Source organism: Sebastes umbrosus, chromosome 3, assembly GCF_015220745.1.
Source record: "Sebastes umbrosus isolate fSebUmb1 chromosome 3, fSebUmb1.pri, whole genome shotgun sequence".
Lineage (NCBI taxonomy): Eukaryota > Metazoa > Chordata > Actinopteri > Perciformes > Sebastidae > Sebastes > Sebastes umbrosus.
This window is the reverse complement of record NC_051271.1, coordinates 31,457,747-31,483,576: the sequence shown is the minus strand read 5'-3', so window position 1 is coordinate 31,483,576 and position 25,830 is coordinate 31,457,747. Positions and strand designations below refer to the sequence as shown.

The window sequence follows — 25,830 nt, the reverse complement described above, 5'->3', positions numbered from 1 at the left end:
ATGATGCTAAGACAGAATTTATCACAAGAAGCAAACTCCCTTGTGACAAGTAAATGCAAACCAATCCATAAGCTGCACCTGTAGTGTCTCAGCCAGCAGCATCTCCACCCTGCGACACGCCAGTGTGTCAACCATGCGAGCCAGAACCCTGAAGGGTGTGCTGAGCAGCTTGTCCACATAAAGCATCAGCAGGGAGCCAGACTGACTCAGGTGGATGCCTTCCAGACACTGCAGAGTCTTCTTCAACATGGTAGGCTGCAAAAGGAGGAGAGGATTCAGTTAGCAAAGCAGAAAAGGGATGACAGAAGAAGAGCAAAGAGAAAGGGCAGTGAAAGAAGAAAGGGGAGGCAAACCCAAAAAAAGATGAACACTGGGTGACCTCAACAAGAGATGATATGGTAACAAAAGGATAGATGGAATAGAAAAAGGGTCTATATATAATAGCTAAAAGGGTGTAATCTCACAGTACTGAGGTTGTCACAGCGGGACTGGATGGCCTGGATGAAGAGACCGCTGGCAGCTGAATTGCGGTGCACAGCGCTGATGAAATCCTGCACTGGGGGCTCATGGGAAAGGTTGATGAGGTCACGCACGTGGTTGACAATCAGCCAAGTCAGATGCTCCGAGTCGTGGAGGTTCTGACACTATTTTTCCGTGAGAAAAAAATCCAAAATTGCATGTCAACTTAAAACATAAGGTTTGCAAAATCAATTTTTTTCTATTTCTGACTTATTCCAACAGTCTTGAAATATTTTGTAGGCATCTCACCACATAGTCGCAGAAGAGGATGAGGGCTCCCCTGCGTACGATCTCTCGGTTGACCATAGCTAACCGAGCCTCGGGCTTCTCCTCCTCTCCATCCCCTGAGGAGTGAGGGCTCAGCAGCTTTGTGCACGAGAGGCTTTGTCTCCCGCTAGACAAGGATGAGACAGGGTAGATTGTCACAAGATATAGTGCTGTGCTCAAGTTCAATTTTGGACAATTTGTTGCACTGCAACTTTACCTGGGTGTCTGGTGCACCTCAGTCCACCAGGAGTAGTTGGTGTAGTCGATGATGAGGAGGACCTGGCACCACAGCAGCACCAGGGAGGGATGGGTGGTGATCAGGCACTGCACCATGCTGTTCAGACCCTCTAAAGGGTAAAAGAGGCCGGCCTCGGCACCAGTCTGTCCACCTCCACCCTCACCCTTCAGGAGTCGGCTAGCTGCAGCTGTGATCCTGCGGAACATTCCTGGAAGGAAAAGGGAAAGCAAAATAGGGAAAGGGCTGTCATGGTGTTCAAGTAAAATGGTTTGTATTCAAAGTGCACCAATATCAAAAGAACATCATGCAACTGATTTGGTGAAATGTGACGCATTTCATTCTAAAGCTTAATATCTACTGTTTTAGCCACAACAAAAATGACTATTGAAATGATATAACGCTCACCACTTTTGAAGACATGTATGAGACACATGAGCAGTGTGCCCAGCTGCTGGCAGTAGAAGGTGTGTTGCTGCTCTGTAATGTCCACTTTAACCTGTCTGGAGGAAATGTCATCCAGCAACACTCCTACCAGCTGGAGTAGGAACCTGGAAGGAGGGAATAGGGGACATATGTCAAGTGAAAAAAAGACACGTGGAGGCAAAGTAGGAAAAATAAAAGCATGGGCCGAGTAAAAACATCCCTCAAGCCTTCCGTGAGAAGCCTCAGACAGTGAACACAATCACTAACCTGGCAAAGGTTTCCTCTGGCAGGGCTTTTTGTGCCTCACCATTAGGTTCCTGGCTGCCGAGTGTGTCGGCAATGGGTGGGTCACTCGGGGAGGGGCACTGCTGATGCAGACGACGGATTGTGTGGCAGGAGAGGAGGTGCGGGGTGAGGGAGAGCTCGTGGACCCGTGACAGGACAATGTCCTCAGTGGACTGGGAGACGAGAACCCTGAGCACCGCCAGGATACCGGACACCCACAGCTGGACTGTAGCTACCGATGCCTGGGAGAGCGGAGGTTTGTGTTCATGTCAAATCTATTATTTAAACTTAAATACTTCAACAAAACTTTAAAAAATCTAACTTTTGTAATGACTTCACAAAAAGTAGACAAGGCGTGTTAAAAGCATAGTTCGGATGTTTTGAAGTGGGGTTGTTTGGGGTACTTGTCCATAATCAGTGTATTACCTACAGTAGATGACGCAGCAGTATGGGCACGGGAGCAAAGCAATGTACTGCTGTGGACAGGGCGACAGCAAAATGTATTTTAGTCACCTAAAAGAAAGGCTCACCTAAAAAAAAAAAAAAAATTAACATCAGTTTAAGTGTACACTATATTTAGAATATTGTCACCGCTTTATCTTGCCGTCAGACACCCCTTTCCGATGCGGAACTGAAGCAGTTGTATCCATCTTTTCTCTCTACAAAGTCACCAGACTCCATTGACAAGAACAGTTATTTTACCTCGCAGAACACGGGGGTTGCTGGTCTACCGCTGCTTCGATCAGTTCGTTAGTTTGTGATTGCGTGACTTAAGTCACACTATAACACAAACAAACTCAGTGATCAAGGCAGCGGTAGACCAGCAACTCCCGTGTTCTGTGAGGTAAAATTACTGTTTATACAACTGCTTCAGTTCCCCGTCGGAAAGGGCTGTCTGACGGCAAGATAAAGCGGTGAAAATATTCTAAATATAGCGTACACTTAAACGGATACTGATTTTTTTAGGTGAGCCTTTCTTTTAGGTGGCTAATATACATTTTGCTGCAGCCCCCGTCCACAGCAGTTCACTGCTTTGCTCCCGTGCAGCAACTCCTGTCTGTTTCTCGAAGCTTGGGGCGTGCCAACCGCCATCTATTATAAGTAATACACTGACTACGGATAAGTACCTCATACAACCCCACTTCAAAAACACCCCAACTATCCCTTTAAGGTACATCAGATAGGCAAGTTGAAAGTCCGTCCAGGTCTTTGTGCATGTTCAGATATCAGATGAGATGTCTCACCATGGTGACCGGGGTGACGAACATACTCTTGAGAAGCATGTCTACAGGTCTGAGAGAGGAGGGCGCCACAGTCTCAAACAGAGTGTTCAACACTCCCAACGCCTCCGGAGAGTCCAGGTGCATCTGTGAGGACACAACATACATAAATATTTATTGATGACGAATAAAAGGTTTTTTACTAGGGCTGTCAATCGACTAATACATTTAATCATGAATAATCACATGAATGTCCATAGTTAATTGCGATTAATCGCAAATTAAGTGCACATTTTTTTTTCTGTTCAAAATGTACCTTAAAAGGGAGATTTGCCAAGTATTTAATACTCTTTTTTATTTAATACTCTAAATCAACATGGGAGTGGACAAATATGCTTGCTTTATGCAAGTGTATGTATATATTAATTATTGGAAATCAATTAACACAAAACAATGACAAATCTTGTCCAGAAACCCTCACAGGTACTGCATTTAGCATAAAAAATATGCTCAAATCATAACATGGCAAACTCAAGCTTGTGGGTACACATAGAACCCATTTTCATTCACATAGGTCAGAGGTCAAGGGACCCCTTTGAATCTGGCCATGCCAGTTTTTCCTCGCCAAAATGTAGCATAAGATAGTATGACATGGTTGGCCCTAATGGATTCCATAGGTTTTCTTGTTTCATATGATATCACTATCCTCACTCTAGCTTTAAAACTGAGCCCGCTACAACCTAAAAATCTCAAGTTGCATTAAAGAAATTAGTCGCGTTAATACTAATTTACGTTAATATCGCGTTAACTTTGACAGCCCTAGTTTTTACCAAACCATTTCATACATTATGGTCTCAACGGCTAATATTTGTCAGTGTGCACCAACATGTTTGAGCTCACTGTTAAAAATAGCTTGATTTGAATTTCCAGGTCAAAGAGGACATGATACACCTGCATGCGTTTTCCTACCTGCTGCTTAGCAATCATGGGAAGTATGACGTCAGCAATCTGCCTGGACAATCTCTTCCACTTGTCCTCGTTCTCTTTGTGACACTGCTGCAGTACAAGAATGAACATCTCCAACACCTACAACAACGCATGTAAAAGCAAATGTCAGGCACAAAAAAGATTGGTTGCAATGTTTTATGACATTAGCATGCTGTGTCCGTTTGAATCCATTTGTGACCGTACCTGATGGTGTTGCACAAGCCTGAGCAGCATGGAGACCACCACTTCTTTCTGTGTGTCCAGCTCTTTGCCTGCATCTGCTTTGTTTGAGCCCCTCAACACAAACAGGTCGTGGACTATTGGCTGCAAGGCTGGGATGGCTGTGGAGGAAGGAGGAAAGTAAAACTGAATTTCTGTAATTCAGACTCGATATCCATGTCTGTTTTTATGACAAACATTAGGGAACAAGCATGTTTTGAGGTTATGTGTTTAGTTTGAAGTAATATTTAGAAATGTAAGGGAGAGTAAACTTCAGTGAAATGTGTTCACAAGTAGAAGAAATGATTGTGTATGTAGTGTGTATTGCTTTTATTCCGCTCACCATGCGTTACTGCTTTCCTGCCGCTCGCCATGATGCCGTCACACAGCTGGATGATTTTGGGGATGCTGATTATCTGCTTGGAGTGGTAACGCTCATAAGACAGCAGCACCAGGAAGAAAAAGATGTTGGGAATGATGGCCTCCGAGTCTCTGTAAGAACACGCATTATTTTAGTTCACAGGTCAGCGTAGCAGGAGAGACACATGGGTTTCTGAAAATGCCACAATGCATTGCTCTTTTACATGAGTCACAAAGAAAAAACTCACCTGAACTGTCCCACTTCAATATACTCGAACTGCTTCAGGACAAAGCCTATGAACACCTGAAACAGAAAATATCCTCCTGAGTGAGCTCTCAATTCCACAAGTTGAAGATGAACTCATGCAAAAATCATGTGTTTTTTTTGTTTTTGTTTTACCTGATCTGAGTCCAACAGGCAGTAGTTGACTCTCAGCTGCACAAGTTGGGCGAGCAGATCCAGTACTTGTCTCTGCAGGGCCACAGATGTGCTGGTAGTGTACTGCTTCAACGCTTTGATCACCAGCGGCTCAAACAGACGAATGTGGTTGTGGATGGCGTTCTGCAAAAAACAAAGATGAGGTCAGAGCTTTCAGAACAGCAGCACTTCACTCAAGCAAATGAGGAATGAAAATCATCCATTATGGAAAACATTTGGCGTCTTCAGCTTAATCTTCAACATATATTTTTAGCTGTTTACAATCTCAACTTAAAAAAAGGTAGCTGAACAGTGTAAGTTCACCTTGTCTCCTCTGTTGCGTGTCGCATTTGCAATGTTGGACCTCAGCTGGTTCGAAGCTTTTTGCATCACATCGAACCATCTAGAAGTTGAAAAAGGAGGCAGGTCCTGTAATGTTCTACCTGTATTTCTGTGTATTTATCCGGAAGCCTTTTGTGCTCCTGTGTCTAATCCGTGTGTTGCTACAACTCACCCAGATGTGTCCTGCTCCTGTTCAGCCTGCACCATGTTCCGGAGACTAGCGTCGGCGAGAGCCTGAGTGAAATGAGTGTACGGCGCCATGAAGCAGTAGTGGTAGAGGCCCGGTCGCAGGTTGGACGAGCCGAGACGGAGGGCCTTGCCCTGGGAACGGCTGGGTCCGCTCAGGATGCCCTCGCACTGGGAGGCCAGGTTGGTGCCAAACAGGGTCTTCAACAGCTGAAGAAAGAGAAGTCTTAAGTTACTAAAGAAAAAAAAACAAATAGTTTGGAGTCCATATTTGTTTAGATGTGGTGCATTTTCAAAGTCTTTCCTAAATAAACTGGCTTTTAGTCCCTGGAACTACTTTTCAAGGAACTAAAAGGTTCCTTCAGTCACTGTCGTCTGCGTTTCTACTGTAATCTAAAGACCTGCGAAGATTAAGTAAATTAGTCAGTAATTACTGAAGGAACTGTTTACTGAGATCAGTCAGACTGGCTGTGCTTAATGCAAATAAAATTATATCTTTAACAATGATCCGTTTTGTTTTTTTTAAGAAATATTTATTATGAAATAAATTCTGTGCAAACTATATTCACCGTTATGAAATGCAGAGTATTACATCATCCTTCATCATGCTTCTCTAACAGCTGGGGAATAGGTTGTGTCTCAAAAGGCACAGGTGTGTGCGTGTATAAAGATGTATGGAACCATCGCACAGGGAAACCAACGCCTTTACAGTCCCTGTCGGCAGGATCCAGCCTCACTCTGCGTGGAGTCACACCGGTTGCAGCACACCGCTCAGTGCTGGAACCATAAAGACTGCCACACACACAAACGTGACAATACAAAAAACTAAATCTACAATAAGAGACATACACAACACAGATTACTGACCTGTTGCACACAAACAGTAGACATGGTTGGTTCTCTGGAGAAGCAGGACTTGAGGTAGCCCAAGATTTCCTCCACACACTGACAGAGAATATGGTACATCATTTTATTCATTTGAGTTCAGTCAAATGTGAAAAAGAGTGGTGATACATTGGCTTATATGAATGAAACAAATTAACTTAATTTGCTTCGAAACACTTTAACAATGTCTGGTTTCCAATAGAGCTGATGTCATATCTTTACCTTGCTGATGTCATGTAGTGTGGCCAGCTCCAGGAGCTGAGACAGAACATCTAGCGTGGAACGCAGGAAACCTCCAAACTTCTCCTGGCTACTGTGGAGGTCCAGTGTCACCTAGGAGATAACAAACACAGTTAACACCACCATCAACCACCATTAAGGACAGGGCCACTCAACTATATTGTTCAGAGGGCCACATTTACCCACTTGACCTCTCTCTTGCCTTATGAATCAACACCTTTTTTTCTTTTGCTAATTTTTGTTTATTTGGTAGCATTATTGATATACAGTCCAGATATTACATGTATTTTCTGCTCTGTCTTGTTTGTCAGTGCGTTGTGTCCTCTTTTCTCGCCGCAACCGTCATCAGTTATGAATTTGTTTTTCTTCAGGTTTAAATCCTATTTATTTGTAAATTCTGGCCCGATCGATGACCCGGAGTTGGTCCGCCAGCTGCAAGTTGAATATTATATATAAAAATGGATGCATGTTCTGACCTTGTAGTTGGCGTGTGTAGCTTTGAGGACATCATAGAGCTTGAGGTAGGGCGGCAGGTGATAGAAGTTGCCGAAGGTGGTAGATTTGTTCACGGCAATTGACCCAGTGCCGTCTGCTGGCCTGCCTGCTCACAAAAAGCACAACATCAAACTTATTTAAATATTCAGACACCTCAGAGAGATTATCTGTACCTGTGCTAGTGCATGGTCAGGTGTGCACGTACCTGTGTTGACCTCATTGCTTTTCTTTGGGCTCATAGGGGCAGCACTGGGCTCAACAACATCCTTCTCCTTGCCCTTTCTCCGGATGGGACTGAGGGAGGGGGTGTTGCTCAGGGAGGGGAGGGTGGCCTAAAAGGATGGAGCAGAGTACAAAAAGTCAACTCAGTACAATGGCCTTCCTGTGGATGCCACTTGTAATCAGAAGCAGATAAATGCACTTACATATAATCACTTTGACTATGAGCCAATCAAACCAAACACAAAGACTGTATGAACCTTAACCGCTGGTCCGGGTGGTATGTCGTCCAGCACATGGGCACAGATGTTGAGGATCTTCAGTAAGTGAGAGAAGAGCTGCTCCACCATGGCCACCAGGGAGCGCTCCGACAGCCCTGCCCAGGGCTCCTCCATCTTATTTGGGCCTCCGCTGGTGTTCGTGCTACCGCTGCTGCCTTCTTCCTCTCCAGACCAAGGGTTGCGCATGCATTTAGGAGCCACAGCTGGGAACATCATTAAAAAAAACAACTTGTTAATCAATAACATGTTGCTGCTTTTGCCTCAGGGTTTTGTTTGCGAGAATGGTGGCATGTCTGCAAATGCAGTATAATTTCAAGCTACATGACCAGGATGTTCAGGTAAAATTTGTATGCATATATTACCCACCAGCAAGCAGATTGCCAGAAAGCAAAAGTGCATCCTGGTGTGACGAGAGATCCAGTGGAAACCAGGCGGAGGAGAGTAAGGAGAGGACCATGTTGGCCATTCCTACTGTCAGAGTCCTTCGCTCAGTGTCTGGTGCAGATGTGGAGGTGGTTGAAGAGGCCGGAGCGCTACTGGGCTGTGACACGCTGCAGAACGGAGAGGCGAAGACGCAAGATAATCAGGTGTAGACAGAAAAAATAGGAAATGAAATGAAGAGAAAGAGTAATGTGTTGTCAGAATGCAGAATAAGCAACCAGGATGACATTAAAGCAGTGATAGGCAGTATATTTCTGGCATCATTGGGCAAAGATTTCATAATAACCTTTCAGCGTATTGTAATTCAAGTGTTCTAAGAGGAAACTACACTTCTGCACCTCTGCTTGGCTCTGTTTTCAGGCTTTAAAAAAAATCTAGCCTGTGACGGGAGACTTTGGTCATTTCAGACTTCAGATTTCATGACTTTGGTCATTTCAGAGAGAGAGCGTTTCTATTGGATGCAGATGCAGATGCGCGTGCACGTCCCAGGAAAAGTTGATATTCCATTATTGGCAACAACAGTCGACACTGCAAAGCAATCCCAAAAAATAAGACAGACTTATCAAAAAGAGGGTCAATATCGGCGACGCGTTTCAGAGATGGAGAGAAAATGTTGCCGATACTGTAGCTAGCTAAAGCCTCGAATCACAGTATGTCATCTCAAAGGGATTTACAGCACCTTTCTTTGTGAGGGGTAAAGTCCCTGCAGGAGTAATTACTGAAGGGGACATAAACAACTGTTTACTGAGATCAGTCAGACTGGCTGTGCTTAATGCAAATAAAATTATATCTTTAACAATGATCTGTTTTTTTTGGGGGGGGAGGGGTTTTAAGAAATATTTATTATGAAATAAATTCTGAGCAAGCTATTCACTGTTATGAAATGCAAAGTATTACATCATCCTTCTTCATCATGCTTCTCTAACAGTTGGGGAATATGTTGCGTCTCAAAAGGCACAGGTGTGCGTGCGTATAAAGATGTATGGAACCATCGCTCAGGGAAACCAACGCCTTTACAGCCCCTGTCGTTCGGATCCAGCCTCACTCTGTGTGGAGTCACACCGGTTGCAGCACACCGCTCAGTGCTGGAACCATAAAGACTGCCACACATACAACAAATGTGACAATAAAAAAAAACAAAATCTACAATCCGTGAGATGGAGAGAAAATGTTGCCGATACTGTAGCTAGCTAAAGCCTCGAATCACAGTATGTCATCTCAAAGGGCTTTACAGGCCCACAAGTTTGCAAAGAAAACAGGACGGTAATTCTAATAGAATTGCCGCTATATAACGGGATCAGGATCCCGATGATGAGAACTGCCTATCCTGGGGTACTTGAATTACAATATGCTGAAGGGTCATTATGGAATTTTTGCCAAATAACGCCAAACATGAACCGCCTCCCCCAGCTTTAAATGTACAGGTAAAAGGATGACAAACCTGAGAGCCCTGCCCCTGCTGCGGTTTAGACTAGAGCGGGAAGAAAAGCTGCTACTGGAGCTAACATAGCCGCAGTGCCAGCCTGTACTCCAAGTGCACACTGGAAAATTTGAAGCCAGGAGACACAAGGCCTCACAGCAGCCAAACTGCAGAGAAACAGACAAAGGAAGGGTATTTAAACATGTTGTCATGAAAACAAAAAACACACACCAGAAAGGTTTTATATAGCGGGCAAAAAGAAAAGGTAAAGCGTTAATGTGTGTCTGAAAGCTCACAGTCAGGGCTTTGGAGGACGAGGAGGTGAAAGCGTGGGAGACCGCAGTAACCACTCTGGACAAATTGTTCTCGATTGTGACATCAGACACATTGTTGGACAAGTTGTAGCCTCTGTACGTCCTGGCAGACAGAGAAAAGAGCAGAGTTGAGAAGTGACCAATGATCTTGAGAATTATTTCTAAGCAGTAGGATGGCATTGAGAGCCTATGAGGTGTGACACCAAAGTAGTGTGTCTCTGTGTGTTTCACATACCTTGTGATTGTACTAACTGTGAACATTGAGGGGGGTTGTGTCTCATGCATCAGCAGCTGCAGGTAGACTGAACTCTGGTCCCGAGCAATAGCCACCACTGGGTCTACTTGACCCTGGTCACAGTCATAGAACATCCTGGAAACCAGCCTGGTAGAGGGAGAGAGGCACAGAGACATGTGGGAAGGATTAGAGGAGAAGGAGAAGGGAGACATTGGAAGGAAAAAAACACTTTTAATAACTTGTACCAAATTGTCAAGTATACAATAGGGCTGTGTATTGGCAAGAATATTACGATATGATACAGGGGTTTTACGCCCCACCCTTGGGAAGCCCTATTGGGGCGAACAGCACTCCAACACTGACCCAAACAAGACACCTTTAAAACTCTCAAATCCATAGGATTTATTAACAAGAAAATATGGAAAAGACAAAATATCAAGTCCTAAACTGAGAGGGAGCAAAACCAGCAGTCCCCACACCAGAAGCCTCTCCCTTCTGCTGCTGGCACATGAGCTTTTAATCGCTTCCTTCCCAACCTCGTTGAGCAAATGCAGCACACCTAGGCACCTCGTTGAGGAGTGCAGCACACCTGGGCAGAGCTACTAGAGAGGGAAAATCTAATTTTAAGAAAACCGTCATAGTATAAAGACACACCACCATGTGTATAAAATCTGATTAAAAAAAGTCACTATGTTAAATGGCTACTATGGGGACTAACTATGGGAACCTAACATCATCAAACATGAATACAATTAGACTCATTGGCTCCACGAGAGTCTCAGCTTTACAGTGATACCTAATTTATGTAATTCCAAGACTGTTTAGGGACCCCAGTATGCAGAAATATTCAAATACACCATTTTAGAATAGGCAAAAATAACACATTTATACTGCATTAAAAAAACTGCATGTTCTTTGCCCCAAACTGCATGAGATTATCATAAAGTGGGCATGTCTGTAAAGGGGAGACTCGTAGGTAGCCATAGAACCCATTTTCATTTTCATATCTTGAGGTCAGAGGTCAAGGGACCCCTTTGAAAATCACCAAACCAGTTTTTCCCTAACCAAAAGTTTTTGGAGCAAACTTTGGAGCGTTATTTAGCCTCCTTCCCGACAAGCAAGTATGACATTGTTGGTGCCAATGGATTCGAGTTTCATATGATACAAGGACCTTCACTCTAAGTTTAAAACTAAGCCTGCTACAACCTCCCAAAGACAGAATAGCGGCCGGTCCGCCGTCAGATTTTTAAGAGGTTAATTAAAAATTGATACAGAGTTTTTTGAGAATCGATACAAAACATAATATCACTCACGTGAATCGATATTTTCTTACACCCCTAGTTTACAAGATATGTATATATACAATACAGTATATGAGAAGAGATAGTATACCTGCTGACAGCAGAGGCTGCCACGTGCCGGACTCTGGGGTCATCATCTCCCAACAGACGGATGACCACATCATTCAGGACTCTTTCCTGCAGCCGCAGCCGCTAGATAGAGAGTGATGGAGACGAATTAGGGACCACAGTCTCAGCAACTCAAGTTGAAAACTTTTAAGAGACACCCTGCATGTGTTTGTGTCTAAAAATATACTACAGGGAAGGTAGAATGGAGAACTTACCCCAGTGTAGTGATGATCCCCTTTGTGTAAAGTCTCCGTTTTCCTCTCCAGGAAATTAACTAACCTAAAATAGTAAAGAGTGAATATCTTTAGTAGGCAATCACAGGTAATACATTAAAAAAAAAAATCAAAATTGATCCTACCGAAAGTCCATCTCAGCCAGGGTCTCCAAGAGCTCAGTGCGAACAAGCCAATAGGAGGAGTCCCTCAGAGCAAGAAGGTTTATCACCAGCTGCAAGCCGAGCTCACTCAGGGTACTGCTGCACACAGTCATGATGCAGTGCTGAAACACACATATAAAAAAGGTCAGACTCAAACTCACACACACACACACTTACTTACTCACACACATTACTGACACACTCGTACAGATAGGTCTTACCCTCACTGCAGAGCAAGCCATCTTGCAGGTGACGGAGGATTCATCTTTCAAAGTCTTCTGGAGCAAAGGCACCAAGTCCACCAGGGACAGAGGGTTACCTGGAGAGCAGCAGGATGTACAGGTGAGACAGAACCAATAAATACTATCCAAACTTTGTCAGCACCAAGACAAACACGCCTGTACAAATAACGCCCCACACACACACACACCAACCTGTTGCACTTTGCACACTGGCCAGCCAGGTGTGTATGTTGTAGCGTGTTTTGGTGAGCGCAGCTTGTATGATGGCTGCACAGAGGATGGCTGTGGCCCCTCTGATCTGGGGGTCCCCATGGTCAATGAGGCCCAGCATGTCACTGATATACTGCTGCTCTGCAAGGGGACAGAGAAAGACAGCGGGGTCAAAGACGGTGATTGAAAACACACAAATACAGTTGTCAAATAATGCACTTTGTAACTTCCACTGCAGAATTTGTAAAAACAAATGCACTACAGGCTTTTTTCACACAAGATGTTCGACATGTCACAGTAGGAAAAACACAGGTGTAAATAATAAAAACAACTAGAGACCATCTTGCAATGGGGTCACACCAGCAGCAATGCCAAATCAGGCCTGGGGCATAAAGTGGCGGGGCCAATGGCCCCATCTCTACTTCCTATCTCCCCTACTTCTGGTGCTCTTGCTCGGACCACACCCATTTTCAAACTCTGCCTTCATTTTGATCTAAACGACACACCTTCCGTGACTGCATCATGCAATGTTGCATTGACAAAATCTGTCCACAGACATAAATATAAGCACCTGGCAAAGAACTCAAAACTGCCTAGTCGCCGCTACAGTAGGTGTCTCCAGGACTACATTTTGCCATGATGACTCACACATAAACTCATGAGGTGAAAACAATACCAGCGTCGCTGTCACAGCTGGTAATGATGGCTGTATTCCATTTAGCTGCTTTAGTTTCAGGGTCCGGGCATTGTGCATGCTGGCTCACTGTTATTGCTAACTGGGACACCGTTAATGTTATTAGTACTACTACGACAAGTCAAAATGTATGTTGTGAAAAAGGCCCATTGTGCTCCATAAAAAACAGTGGAAACTACTCCTTATTCAAGTGAATGTGGAAGGCCACAGATAAACAAGCCAGCTATTTCAATATAGATACTGTGTCCACACTTACAATGAGCATTAGAAAGCAAAACCAACAGTCTGCAATTTACAATACAATACAATTTTACCTGCAACAATTCACCAAAAGTATAAAATATTGCCATTTGCTGAAAACAGAATTTTGTAGTGCATTTGTATTTTGCTCGTGTTTTTCATTAAGAGAGGTTATCCAAAACTCCAGCTACACTCAGTTCTTCAAGCTTCAAACTTCAGAATTGTTGCTTAATGTTTATCCATATAATCGTATCATGACAAATTCTTAATATTATTATCTCTCTCAGTGTACTTACACAGAATATAAATAACAGCTAGAAACAAAGACAACAAAGCTGGACAGATAAAGGTGAGGAATAGGCAGGACTGTTATGTACACAAGTAGTGAAAAAATAAGTATATATAAATATTATATAAATATGTATAAAAAGCACAGCACGTGGAAACACCTGTGTGGGTGTGCAGGGCCTTTAGATATGTGAATTATTTTCCCTGTGAAAACTGTATGATGTTGTTCTAGTAAATTACTAATAAAACCCTTTGACTCAGAGAGGATCTGAGTGATTGTTGTTGCAATATTAGTTTTATCCATAAATCCCAAATAGAGGCCTTTTGTTAAAACAGACCTGTTCATAAATAGGATTGTCTGTAATTTTTGATGCCCCTACCTTCGACTGGAACGCCGTCCAGCGGCTCCAGGTAGAGGGAATTAAAGAAGGCTTCAGGATGCAGCGCTGCTGCCGCCCCGACACAGCTGACCGCCAGAGCCTTCACGCTCACTCGCACCTCCTTGTCAGGGGTCAGACCTGGAAAAACACAGCACAGTAAAGACTTATATACACACACAATGATGTCAAATAAAACATGAAGGGAAAGCCAAATAAACAATTAACAACATTGTGTTGAGGTTGTGTCTCTAAATATTGTTCATTGTTTAAAATGTGATAACATAAGAGGTTTTCTATCATAGTCATGTCAATCAAATTAATCAATAAGTAGCCAGCTGAGGAGTTATGCTAATGAACATCTGCAGCTTCAGTTATTTATTAAAGGGCGGGGCCATTATTTTTGATTTTTTGTTTTCTTTATCATTCTGTGGCTTTACACTGGTGTTCCTTGTGTATTAATATCCACACATTCAAACTTTGGTCAGAGTATGTATGTTTTGGTGTCAAAATGCTATTTTCCCACGTGGCCTGACGTAGGTTTCTGCATGATGACACCATTACATGTACAGTATATATACATCCTTACAGTCAGTATATTAACGTTACATACAGTAACTTAGATGGCGGTCGACACGCTCCCAGTTTGGAGAAGCAGACAGGAGTACCGGCGTGAAAGCTAAGCAATGTACTGATGTGTTGACGCAACGTTAGTTCAGAACCGAAAGTCACACAATAACACAAACAAACATAACGGATTGATGCAGCGGTAGACCAGAAACTTTTAGGTGGCTAAAATACGTTTTTCTGCCGCTCCTGTCCACAGCCGCTTTACCTCGCTGTCAGATAGCCCGTTTCAAAAGTTACTTAGGCCGTTATATCGCGGTCTTCAAGACCAGACCAGACTCAATTCAGTCATTTTACCCTGCACAACGCAGGAGTATAGATACAACCCCACTTTAAAAAATGTGAACCTTAGCACAGCCAACTCTGACTCAGCTAGTGCTAGTGTTCACATTATTCATAACCTTATTGATTAGCTTCATGAGTAGCTTACTTTGGAAACCTACATCACTGCTTTTTGCAACGGCTGAGTGGGCGTTTCCATTTGAAAAAAGTGGAACAGAACACAGATGGACCCGCCCTTTAAGGCTTTCTTTATAGCCACGTCTTGCAGTTGCTCCAACTTGAGTATCTCAAAAACTGGGCTAGTGTCATTGGTACTTTCATTCGTAGGCAAACATGATGGGATTTATTTAAAAACACACCTATGGCATATTTTGAGCAGTTTTGTTAACACTCACCATTTTTTTCTCCTGTCAGTAGGAAGGAAGCAGCAAGAAGCCGTACACAGTGCACCAGCGGCTCCACCCCCTGGTCTGTATAATGTCCAATTGGACCCTTTATCCGCGATGGCTACGAAGCAGACGATCCAGAGTTAGAGATAGATGCATAATAATTTTGCTTTATTTACCTGAGAAAAACTGGCATGGATGTTTTTGCGTGGATGTGTCTTTACCTTGTTGTCAGGTTCGGGTTCAGCAGGTTCGTCCTTTGGTATGAAGCGGTCCACACTGCTGTCTGAACCCTGCCGGTTGTGACCTCGGCCTTCGAAGAGATGAGGCTTGCTCAGAGCTGCACACAAGCACACATAGAAACAATATGCATAATTAAGAAATTATGTCCATAGTTAATCGCACATTTTTTATCTGTTCAAAATGTACCTTAAAGTTTAAAAACATATGCTCATATCATAACATGGCAAACTGCAGCCCAACAGGCAACAACAGCTGTCAGTGTGTCAGTGTGCTGACTTGACTATGACTTGCCCAAAGACTGCATGTGATTATCATAAAGTGGGCATGTCTGTAAAGGGGAGACTCGTGGTTACCCATAGAACCCATTTTCATTCACATATCTTGAGGTCAAGGGTCCCCTTTGAAATGGCTATGCCAGTTTTTCTCGCCAATTTAGCATTAGCAAGTTTGGAGCGTTATTTAGCCTCCTTCATGAAAATCAAGGACGCCATGGTTGGTACCAATGGATTGGTTTTCTAGCTTCATATGATACCAGTATCTTCACTCTAGCTTTAAACTGAGCCTGCTACAACCTAAAAATCGCAAGTTGCATTAATGCGTTAAAGAAATTAGTGGCATTAAAATTAATTTGAGTTAACGTGTTATTAATGCATTAACTTTGACGGCCCTATAAAAAAGCTTTATATCGATAAGCAGAACCTCTTTTCAGTGAAAACCAGTGCGTCTGTGTCTATGTGTGTGCACAATTGCGTTCACAAACATACCCAGTGCTGACTGCAGGAATGGTTCTGTGGGCTCTTCTTGGGAGGAAGGCGCTGCTCCTTCATCTTCTTCATCCTGTAACGTCCCGATCTGCATCCCAGAGTACTGGCTCTCACTGCCGTCCAGCACCTTATGCACAGACACACAGAGCTCAACTTACATTACAGAAACACCAAATGCAACTACTTTTGAAACACAACCGCATGCTAAGGATACCTCAATAGTTCAGACTCATTCATTATCGAGTTAGATTTGCTGGATTGAGGACAGAGACACACAGCATAACAAACGACGACTTAAAGTGCAAGTCAAACAAATGGTTCCTTTTCAAAGCTCGACTGGATCATGCTCGGGTCGCTTCATTTACAGCAAATCAACAACACACACAGGAAGAAGCACAGGCTTGAGAACTCTGTAATTGTGGTTACCACAATCCACCAGAGGAAGAGCAAGCTTTTGATCCAAACTACTCAACTTTGGAATTAATTCCTCTTACATCAAGAAAGCGAGTGTTATTTACTACATAGACTACATGAGGTACACACATGACATTTTACAGAGAACTAGTTTATCCTAGCAAGATGTATAAAGTAACCCAAAAATATGATTTTTCCAGGTTTGGCCTTCGCTGGAACAAAAGCCTGTCACAGTCTCTCGAAAAGGTAGAGGGTACCAAATCTGAAGGAGAACAACTAAAAGGAACAGATGGCTTTCATGCTTCTACTTTCAACTCTTCACTGCAAGCCACCAACATAGGATGTCGGGGTTGCTTGTTTTTACAGAGGTCTTTCAAAAGAATCTAATTTTTTTGGAAGGGGGAATCACTGGAAACGAGGAGGAGGACAAGAAGGGGCATAATGTATAGTCAATGACAACAAGAAAGGGGAAAGTAGCAATAAGCAGGGCAAAATCTGTGCATGGGTTGTGACGAACGAAAGGAGAAAGAAAGAATGGAGAAAGCCACAAGTTTCCAGACAAGCAAGCCCCTCCCACTCCGTTCAAAATGTCCAATTGGCTGACCTTGTCACTAGTGCTAGAGGAGGAGGAGGTGGCATAGAAGGAGGAAGAGGAGGAGAAAGAGAAAGAAGAAGACGAAGAGGAAGCAGTGTAGACAGAAGAGTCGCTGTCTGTGGCATCGGGACCCTCGGTGGAAGTTGGCGAGGGAGGGAACGGCTCATTCACCCGCGGCAATGGAGTGCGCGACTGCGACGGAGCGGGGAGAAGGATAAAGGAGAGGGGGCAAGACCATAGAGGTAGAATTGTTAGACTGGACAATCTCACACCAAAATGTCTCTGAAGGGGAGCAGCGAAACCCAAATGATTGAACCAAGTGTGTGATATCACATCTTAGCCTACGTATTAAAATATGGTATACACACCATAAAAAGATGTGAAAGATGACCATACTAGTGGTTTGCATGTTCCGCTACTTACTTATTGACCAGTTCCCAAATCTTTTAGATGGCATGGTACAGCGGTCCTGTAGGAAAAGGGCTTTAAACCCTAAGACCGGCGATCCCGACCAACTGTACTGTGTTTCAGAGGCTGTAGCAGGTTCAGTTTTAGAGCTAGAGTGAAGGTGGATATATCATATTAAACTAGAAAACCTAAGGAATTCAGTGGTAATGTAATGCTAGCTTGTTGGGAAGGAGGCTAAATAATGCTCTAAGTAAGGCTAAATTTTGGGGGGGGGAAAACTGGCATGGCCATTTTCAAAGTGGTCCCTTGGCTTCTGACCTTAAGATATGTGAATGAAAATGGATACTCTGGGTACCCACGAGTCTCCCCTTTACAGACATGCCCACTTTATGATAATCACAGGCAGTTTGGGCCAAAAACCATGCAGTTTTATGCATGCAGTGCAAATGTGTTTTTTTCACCTATTTGTTTTTGAATATTTCTGCATACTGTGGTCCATAAACAGTCTTGAATTACATAAATTGGGTATCACTGGACAGCTGAGTCTCTTGTGGATCCAATTAGCCAAATTGAATTCATGTGTGATGATGTTAGTCCCCATAGGAGCCATTTCATATAGCAAGACCATTTTTTTAAACTTGACCTTGCTGTATAAAATGACCTGTGGTGACCTCTAGGATAATCACAGCCTCATGAAACATTACAGCCAAAAACTAGAGACCTAGAGCATTCAGAGGATGGATGGCTTTCCTAGGTAGATTGACAATAAGAAGTGCTCTCCATCTATCGCCGAAAAAAGGAAATTCTTGCAGAAATCTCCAAATGTCAAAAGTTTTTGATACCAAATCACAGCATGGCTTTTTCTATGGTGTTCCTCTAGGTCTTGGTGTCTTAATGTGGTATTTCAGAGAGGTTTTTGATCATTTTTATAAATTTTTGAATGGTAAAAAATGGTTAAATTTAGCATCAAATCTGTGTAACAAATGGTATCAACCCACAAACTGCTGCAACAAATTATGAGACATAATAGAGCATGGGAATGACCATCATATTCTTCTATCATCATGTTCCAAGCCCTCATACACTATTTATTTTAACTAATTAATTAATTAATTAATTAATTCATGTTTATTTCTAATTTATGACTAGAACAACTTGACACACAGTGCTGAGCTGCATCTCAAATTAATCTTCAGGTTCTCAGCTTTCAGATGATGTACACCACTTCTATGTGACATCTACTTTTGACCTGCTATCTCCCCTTAAAGACCCCCTGTACCCCCCTAAAAAAGACAAAAACGGGTCTATTATGAGTCTCAGAGACAAGACTAGCATCCTATCTCTTTGATTGGAGAACTTTTCTACAGCTGCCACAAACTGTTGCTTATAATACTGTACAGCATGAACTGAAGCTAGTGACTGTCTGTAAGGTAGGCTATCAACTGAAAGAATTATTCTACGATTTGGGAAATGGTTTACGTCATTTCAAGTATATGCAAAACCACAGATACGGTCCTTTAGTCCGTAAAAAATGTGAGGAATTCATATTTTGTCCATTCTAGAAATCCAAACTCTATGAAGTGTAGCAGCATCATTCATAAAGCGGGAGCTATGCCATTAGGGACATTAGGGTTCATAGTTAATTATAGCATTGCATGGTAATTAAGTCTTTCAGTGTCTACGGAAGCACACTGTCCTCTGTATTTCACAAACATTAAAAGCACTGTATGTTCAAGCTGTATTCTACAACAAAATTAAATCTCACTCGCATGCCCACGTAGTCACACTGACCAGTTCTGCTACATCCGAAGGGGTGACAGCAGAGTCTGGTCCCTCCGTGGTGGTCTGGGAGGAGTCGCTGGGTGGAAGAGAGCGATCGTTAGTGCCTAGCAGAGTCCCGCCTTCTCCTAAGGGCCCTCCCTCCATCTCTGGTGTGGTGTAGTCAGCCGTCTCTGGAGTGATGTTGGCCCCGCCGCTGGAGCTCCGACTCAGCATTTCCTCCTCGTTGTCGTTGGGCGACTCGGGAGTGTCTGATGCGGATGTCCCGCCTCCACCGCCACCCTGCTCTGAAGAGGCACTGAGGTCCACAGAGTCGCCAGGCTGCAGGGTATGCTGGGAGGAGCGCGGTTGCTCGGTGATGATGTCCGCCTGGGCTGCGGGGGAGCCGTCTGCACCAACGACTGACGCTGAATGAAAGACACACACAAAGCCCATTTTCTTTTACTGCATGGGGCTTCACCGTCGAGTTTGAAGAGTGAAGCTGCCAAATTGTTTACATTTTACATCCTGGTGGGTGCATCTCACCTGTGAAGGCACCGGTGGTGACTTCTGTTCTCTCAGCGTCATCCTCCAACCCATCCTCCTCCCCAGAGAGCATTTTACCTGGAAACAACAGGTCTAGTGTCAACATAGCATCAGCATCAGAAACTAAAACCTGGGTCGTGCAAATTTACTTTTAACTGAGTGCATAAAAAAACAGACTCTGTCTCATGTTTTCTTGAATATGTATTAGGGCTGTCAATAGATTAAAATATTTAATTGCGATTAATCGCATGATTGTACATTTCTGCACATTTTTTTCTCTGTTCAAAATGTACCTTGAAGGGAGATTTGTTAAGTATTTAATACTCTTATCAACATGGGAGTGGGCAAATATGCTTTCTTTATGCAAATGTATGTATATATTTATTATTAGAAATCAATAACCAACACAAAACAATGACAAATATTGTCCAGAAACCCTCACAGGTACTGTATTTAGCATAAAAATATACTCAAATCATAACATGGCAAACTGCAGCCCAACAGGCAACAACAGCTGTCAGTGTGTCAGTGTGCTGACTTGACTATGACTTGCCCCAAACTGCATGTGATTATCATAAAGTGGGCATGTCTGTAAAGGGGAGACTCGTGGGTACCCAGAGAACCCATTTTCATTCACATATGTTGAGGTCAGAGGTCAAGGAACCCATTTGAAAATGGCCATGCCAGTTTTTGTACTTTAGCATAAGTTTGGAGTGTTATTTAGCCTCTTTCCCAAGAAGGAGGTATGACATGGTTGGTAGCAATGGATTCCTTTTTGGTTTTTCTAGTTCCATATGATGCCAGTGTCTCCACTCGAGCTATAAAACTGAGCCTGCTACAACAACAAAATTGCAAGTTGCATTAATGCGTTAAAGAAATTAGTGGCATTAAAACAAATTTGCGTTAGCGCGTTATTATCCCTAATATGTATACATTAAAAAGTAAATATTGTGCATAATTGACAATATACCCAGACTTTAGAGGAGAATCAACCACCGTAGATGACTCAGTCTGAGGTGAGTTTTCCCAAACCCTGATCAGTTAGAGGTGAGCAGAGGAGATAAATAGACTAGTCACCTCTCTGTTTCCTGAGAAGGAGTGGACTGCAGGAAGACCCTCCCCCCGCTGCAAATGGCAGGAAACAGGAAGTAGAGACAGGGAGGCGAGGAAGAGAAAAGCAGCAAAAGCTCAGAAGGACTCAGAGGAAACGGAACAATTATTCACAGATGACAGGGAAAGAGTTGGCAAGCAAAGAAAAATGCCGCGAACACAGACCAAAGCAGAAACCAGAGTAGAGCAACAACACAGTTTGATCGACTAATTACCTGCAAGTCAGTAAGGGTTAATGAATTAAAAGCTACCTGAAGCAGATACATTGGCGTCCCGAGTGTCAGGCGACTATGTAAAACACTGTAGAGCCCACATTACATTGTACAAAAGCTTTATGAAGACAATCCCAACTGATTACCGATGAGCTCGAGGATGCTCCCGGAGCGTGCGCGGCTCTCGGTGTCCTGGCGGAACACGGTGCCGTGGGGAATGCTGCCTGCGGTGATGAGCATGTGCAGAAGCTCTGGCGGGGGAGTCCTGAACATCTGCTGCAGGAGCTCCAGAGCCGCAGTGACCACATTGTGATCCCAGTGCTGTGTGTAGTGTAAGGTCAGCTCGTACACCTTCAGACACACACATACATGAAATTTAGCCAAAACTCTACAATTAACATACAAACCACTGGTATCCACACAACGCCCCTCCTCTCTCTACCTGTAGCAGTTGTTCAGGTGTTGGCTGTACATCAGCCTCCTTCCTCATGACTCCAAAGCTTCCTTTGAGGCTGGTGGTGTTGACTTGCTGTTGCAGCTGAGGCATCAGGTAGCGAAGGGTTAACAGCACCCCCAGAATTAGGTGGCTGGGGTGCTCCTCATCCACTGGAACTAGCAGACCTAGAAAAGGACAGAAGGTCAGGTTGTGTGTTTACTTGTCCTATCCGTATATCTGTTTGACGGCAAGGTAAACCAGTGAAAATATTCTAAATATAGCGTACACTTAAACTGATATTGATTTTTTTTTAGGTGAGCCTTTCTTTTAAGTGGCTAAAATACGTTTTGCTGCCGGCCCCGTCCACAGCAGTACATGGCTTTGCTCCCGTCTGGTAACTCCTGTCTGTTTCTCCAAACTGGGGACGTGTCGACCGTCATCTACTGTAGGTAATACACTGACTATGTATAAGTACCTCATACAACCCCACTTCAAAACACCCGGACTATCCCTTTAAGTCAGAGTATGTGTGTGAATGTGGCCCTACCCAGCAGCACATTGAGGAGCCAGGTATAGAAGTAGCTGGTGCGTCTGGAGTGTTGGCACACGTTGACGGCTGAGCTGGCTGCTGTCCGTCTGATGGTGGGGGAGCTGGACTTCAGGTTGGCTACGAATGACTTCAGCAGCACCTGGGACAAAAATGGTTGGACTACAATGACAACAAGCTGTTGCAAGATGTGCACATTTCCCTGCATAAGTGGTGTCAAATTACTGTTATTTATTATTATTTTTTGTCAGTAATTTTTGTTTAAAAATGATACATTTTGACAGGGCTGGAAAAATTTAATGTTTATGGAGCCAAGATGGGAAATATAATCTTCTGACTGACTTTCAGGTCAACTCAAGCTTATCTTTGATTGGCGGGAGAAGAGAAGAAACAGGAGAGGAAACACCAAATTCCCAAAGACAATAGATGAAGCAAAACAATTATTTAAAATAAAAAATGATCCGAGTCCAAATTCAATTTCCATACTAAACAGTTTCAATGTTTCTGCTTCGTGTGGATACCTTGATCTCGCCATCATTGGCGAAGTGTCCCAAGGCAGACATGATCTTGGGCATTGCTGCGGCCAGAGTCTCCTGTACTGTCTCCTCCTGCCGCTTGGTGATTCGGGAGAGGCATGGTAGCAGGTTGACCAGGTAGGGTCTGGACCACAAGAGATGGAGGGAGGGAGAAGAATGCAAACAGAACAAAGTAGTAAAAAACAAACAAACATTTAAAACCGAGTTAGACAGTGATGTTTCTTCCTCTAACCATATCTGATTGTGAGGCATGCCAGAGATCCCGGCCGAGTCTTTAAGAGGCTGTAGATGGTTTTAGGGAGAATATTTTGGTATCATTTGAAACTAGGCGACCTAAGGCATGCATTGGTACCAACCATGGCATGTCAGCTTGTCGGGATGGGGGCTAAATAACGCTACAAATTTTGGCGAGGGAAAAACTGGAATGGCCAAATTCGCGGGGGTGCCATTGCCTCTGACCTCAAGATATGTGAATGAAAATGGGTTCTATGGGTACCCACAAGTCTCCCCTTTACAGACATGCCCACTTTATGATAATCACATGCAGTTTTTTTGCATGCAGTATAAATGTGTTATTTTTCGCCTATTCTAAAAAATGGTGTATTTTAATATTTCTAAACAAAACAGTCTGGGATTTGCATAAATTGGGTAAGACTGCAAAGCTGAGAGTCTTGTGGATCCAATGAGCCCAACTGTATTGATGTGTGATTATGTTAGTCCCCATAGTAGACATTTCATTGTAGCAAGACCATTTCTTTTTTTTTTAAACTTGACGTCACTGTAAAAATAACCTGTGGTGACCTCTAGGATAATCAAAGCCTCATGAAATTTACATGCACAAACTACAGATCTAGAGCATTCAGAGGATGGATGTTTTTCCTAGGTAGATTGACAATAAGGGTGTTCTGAGCAGTTTCCAGAACAGAATAGCTCGACATCCAATCGCCAAAAAATGAAATTCTTGCAGAAATCTCCAGATGTCTAATGTTTTTGATACCAAATCACAGCAAGACTTTTTTCTATGGTGTTGCTCAAGGTCTTGGTGTCTTAATGTGGTATTTTGGAAGGATTTTTGATCATTTTTATCAATTCTTCAACGGTAAAAAAAAATGGTTAAATTTAGCACCAAATCTGTGTAACAAACGGTATCAACCCAAAAACTGCTGCAATAACTTATGAGACATAATGTAATGTACTTCTATTATAATGTTCTAAACCCTTATACACTTTCACAATTTATTTTTTGACTACAACAACTTGACACACAGTGCTGAGCTTCATCTCAAATTAATCTTCAGGTTCCCAGCTTTTAGATGATGTACATCACTTCTATGTGACATCTACTGTTGAACTGCTAGCTCCCCCTAAAGACCTCCTGTACCCCCCTTTAAAAAGACAAAATGGATCTATGTGGGTCTCTAAGGGTTAACTAACTACTGATTTTAAGATCGTAAGTTTACAATCTACACCAAAATTTGCTGTCCTGGGATTTCCCCCTTGGCATAAAGTAATTTAAATATGGTTGCCATCATGTGAATGAAGTAGAATGCCGTTTTCAGGCATTGTGTGTGTATATACCTGCATTTCTGTGGTCTGATGAGGTGAGCAAGCTCTGCGAACCTCCACAAAGCTGCCCTCAGACTCCGTGAGGCACCGTTCTACAGAGATACACAAATACCCATTGACATCAACACATCAAGCATTTTAACTTTCATACTTTACATGAAACACATGTCAAACCTTAGTCTGTGAGAATAACACTGTAATATAAAAAAACGACAAACAACACAGATACATATCTCATACCTTTTTAATTTCTTTGTACAGCTCCAGCTGCAGTCTAGGCAGGTTGGAGTCCATCAGCGCCTGGAAATAAACATAAAAAATGATGATCATCCTGGGCAACATGGTTTATTCAACAATAAAAACTGACAACCAAAATACTTTTAAATGGATTGATAATCAATGAATAACTTAATTTATCCCTAATGGGGCAACTGGATAGGGTGATAACACATCTGATCACATCATTCAAATCAAGTTCATTATTCAGTAATTGCACCATGTCCTCAGTGAGTACCAAGTGAAAATTAACTGACGATCAACGTTATTGTCCCATCATCGAAGAAACAATGAAGGACAATGTTGAAAAGAGGAGAGAGGAGAGTAGTACTGGATCCTGCTCACTTTGATGATTTTGTTCAGGCACTCATCGGCTACCATACGGACATCTGATTCGCTGTCATCGCTGCAGAGCAGGAACATCTCCATGGCGATTCCCAGCAGTTTCTGAAACTCTGGAGACGTTCTGCTCCCAGGACCATAGAGAAGAACAATGAGGCAAATGTCATTACGCACATACATACTCAGCTTTCAACAGACATTGTCTGTACATGTCAATAACATTATTCTGAACTGTTCACACATTAAACACTCAACACCCACACAAGTGACGTTCTTCCATTCAGCTGTATTTCAGTCAAAAGCTTTTCATAGGCGGTTTCCAAGCTCCTGCCTTTCCCTCCCCCACACACAACCTCGCACACACACACACACACAGATTAGTCCCGTAGTAGCTAGGTAGTTTATCAGATTTAATGAGAATAATGAGACTTTATGGAGAATTATTGATGATTATGGTCATGACTAGTTCTGAACTACCTGGAGCTGAGCATCCCTGCTGTGATTGAAGCAGTATTAGTGCCTAAAAAAACACTGGCCCTGGAGCGTACCAACTTTATATCTTGCCAATAATACATAATAAAGATAAAAGCAGCCTATAATAAGAGCTTACTGTGCTTTATATGACATAACAAACATCTACGATCTTTGAACACTAATAGCTAAAGCTACATTTTCTCAAATTTTTAAGAGCAAGCATTTGGAAGTAATCATGGGTTTGAAATCTTCCACATTTCTGTGACACCGGTTCGCAGTAGAGATCAATCTGGTTCACCTGAATAATAACGAATCGTCCACTGGGGACCATTAATATATATGGCAAAGTAACCTGACTAGTAATTAAGATAGCTTGATGTGGATCATAATAAATGCAGCAGATCAGGCTATTCAGGCAAAATATGCATCATTCCAATTATAAACAAATAAAGTACGGCAACCATTCTGGTGTGCTTTG

General features: G+C 43.0%; 1 protein-coding gene and 2 non-coding genes across 12 annotated transcripts in view; all 3 read right to left on the bottom strand.

The window, feature by feature from the left end:
- htt (huntingtin) overlaps positions 1-25,830 on the bottom strand; it is a 50,362-nt gene that overhangs the window by 20,266 nt on the left and 4,266 nt on the right. For 4 of the 10 annotated variants that reach the window (XM_037765581.1, XM_037765580.1, XM_037765585.1 and 1 more), the window contains exons 3-44: positions 24,882-25,014; positions 24,501-24,560; positions 24,273-24,352; positions 22,680-22,818; positions 22,159-22,300; positions 21,618-21,796; positions 21,322-21,526; positions 20,931-20,978; positions 19,854-19,931; positions 19,341-19,735; positions 16,133-16,259; positions 15,350-15,465; positions 15,135-15,246; positions 13,834-13,971; positions 12,214-12,372; positions 12,001-12,098; positions 11,762-11,901; positions 11,619-11,682; positions 11,387-11,487; positions 9,995-10,141; positions 9,742-9,862; positions 9,467-9,612; positions 7,951-8,135; positions 7,564-7,787; positions 7,290-7,416; positions 7,066-7,190; positions 6,572-6,682; positions 6,332-6,409; positions 5,451-5,674; positions 5,261-5,339; positions 4,919-5,080; positions 4,767-4,822; positions 4,502-4,650; positions 4,144-4,280; positions 3,922-4,038; positions 2,977-3,099; positions 1,715-1,974; positions 1,430-1,572; positions 1,004-1,232; positions 769-913; positions 465-644; positions 79-255 (exon numbers count right to left, since the gene is read on the bottom strand). In XM_037765581.1, coding sequence (XP_037621509.1) covers positions 79-255; positions 465-644; positions 769-913; positions 1,004-1,232; positions 1,430-1,572; positions 1,715-1,974; positions 2,977-3,099; positions 3,922-4,038; positions 4,144-4,280; positions 4,502-4,650; positions 4,767-4,822; positions 4,919-5,080; positions 5,261-5,339; positions 5,451-5,674; positions 6,332-6,409; positions 6,572-6,682; positions 7,066-7,190; positions 7,290-7,416; positions 7,564-7,787; positions 7,951-8,135; positions 9,467-9,612; positions 9,742-9,862; positions 9,995-10,141; positions 11,387-11,487; positions 11,619-11,682; positions 11,762-11,901; positions 12,001-12,098; positions 12,214-12,372; positions 13,834-13,971; positions 15,135-15,246; positions 15,350-15,465; positions 16,133-16,259; positions 19,341-19,735; positions 19,854-19,931; positions 20,931-20,978; positions 21,322-21,526; positions 21,618-21,796; positions 22,159-22,300; positions 22,680-22,818; positions 24,273-24,352; positions 24,501-24,560; positions 24,882-25,014 — 5,959 coding nt within the window. The other 6 variants (XM_037765582.1, XM_037765588.1, XM_037765584.1 and 3 more) reach the window with 4 other exon arrangements.
- On the bottom strand, positions 6,134-6,263 carry LOC119486057. Its single transcript, XR_005206441.1, has one exon.
- Positions 9,003-9,132, bottom strand: LOC119486058. The gene has a single exon (XR_005206442.1).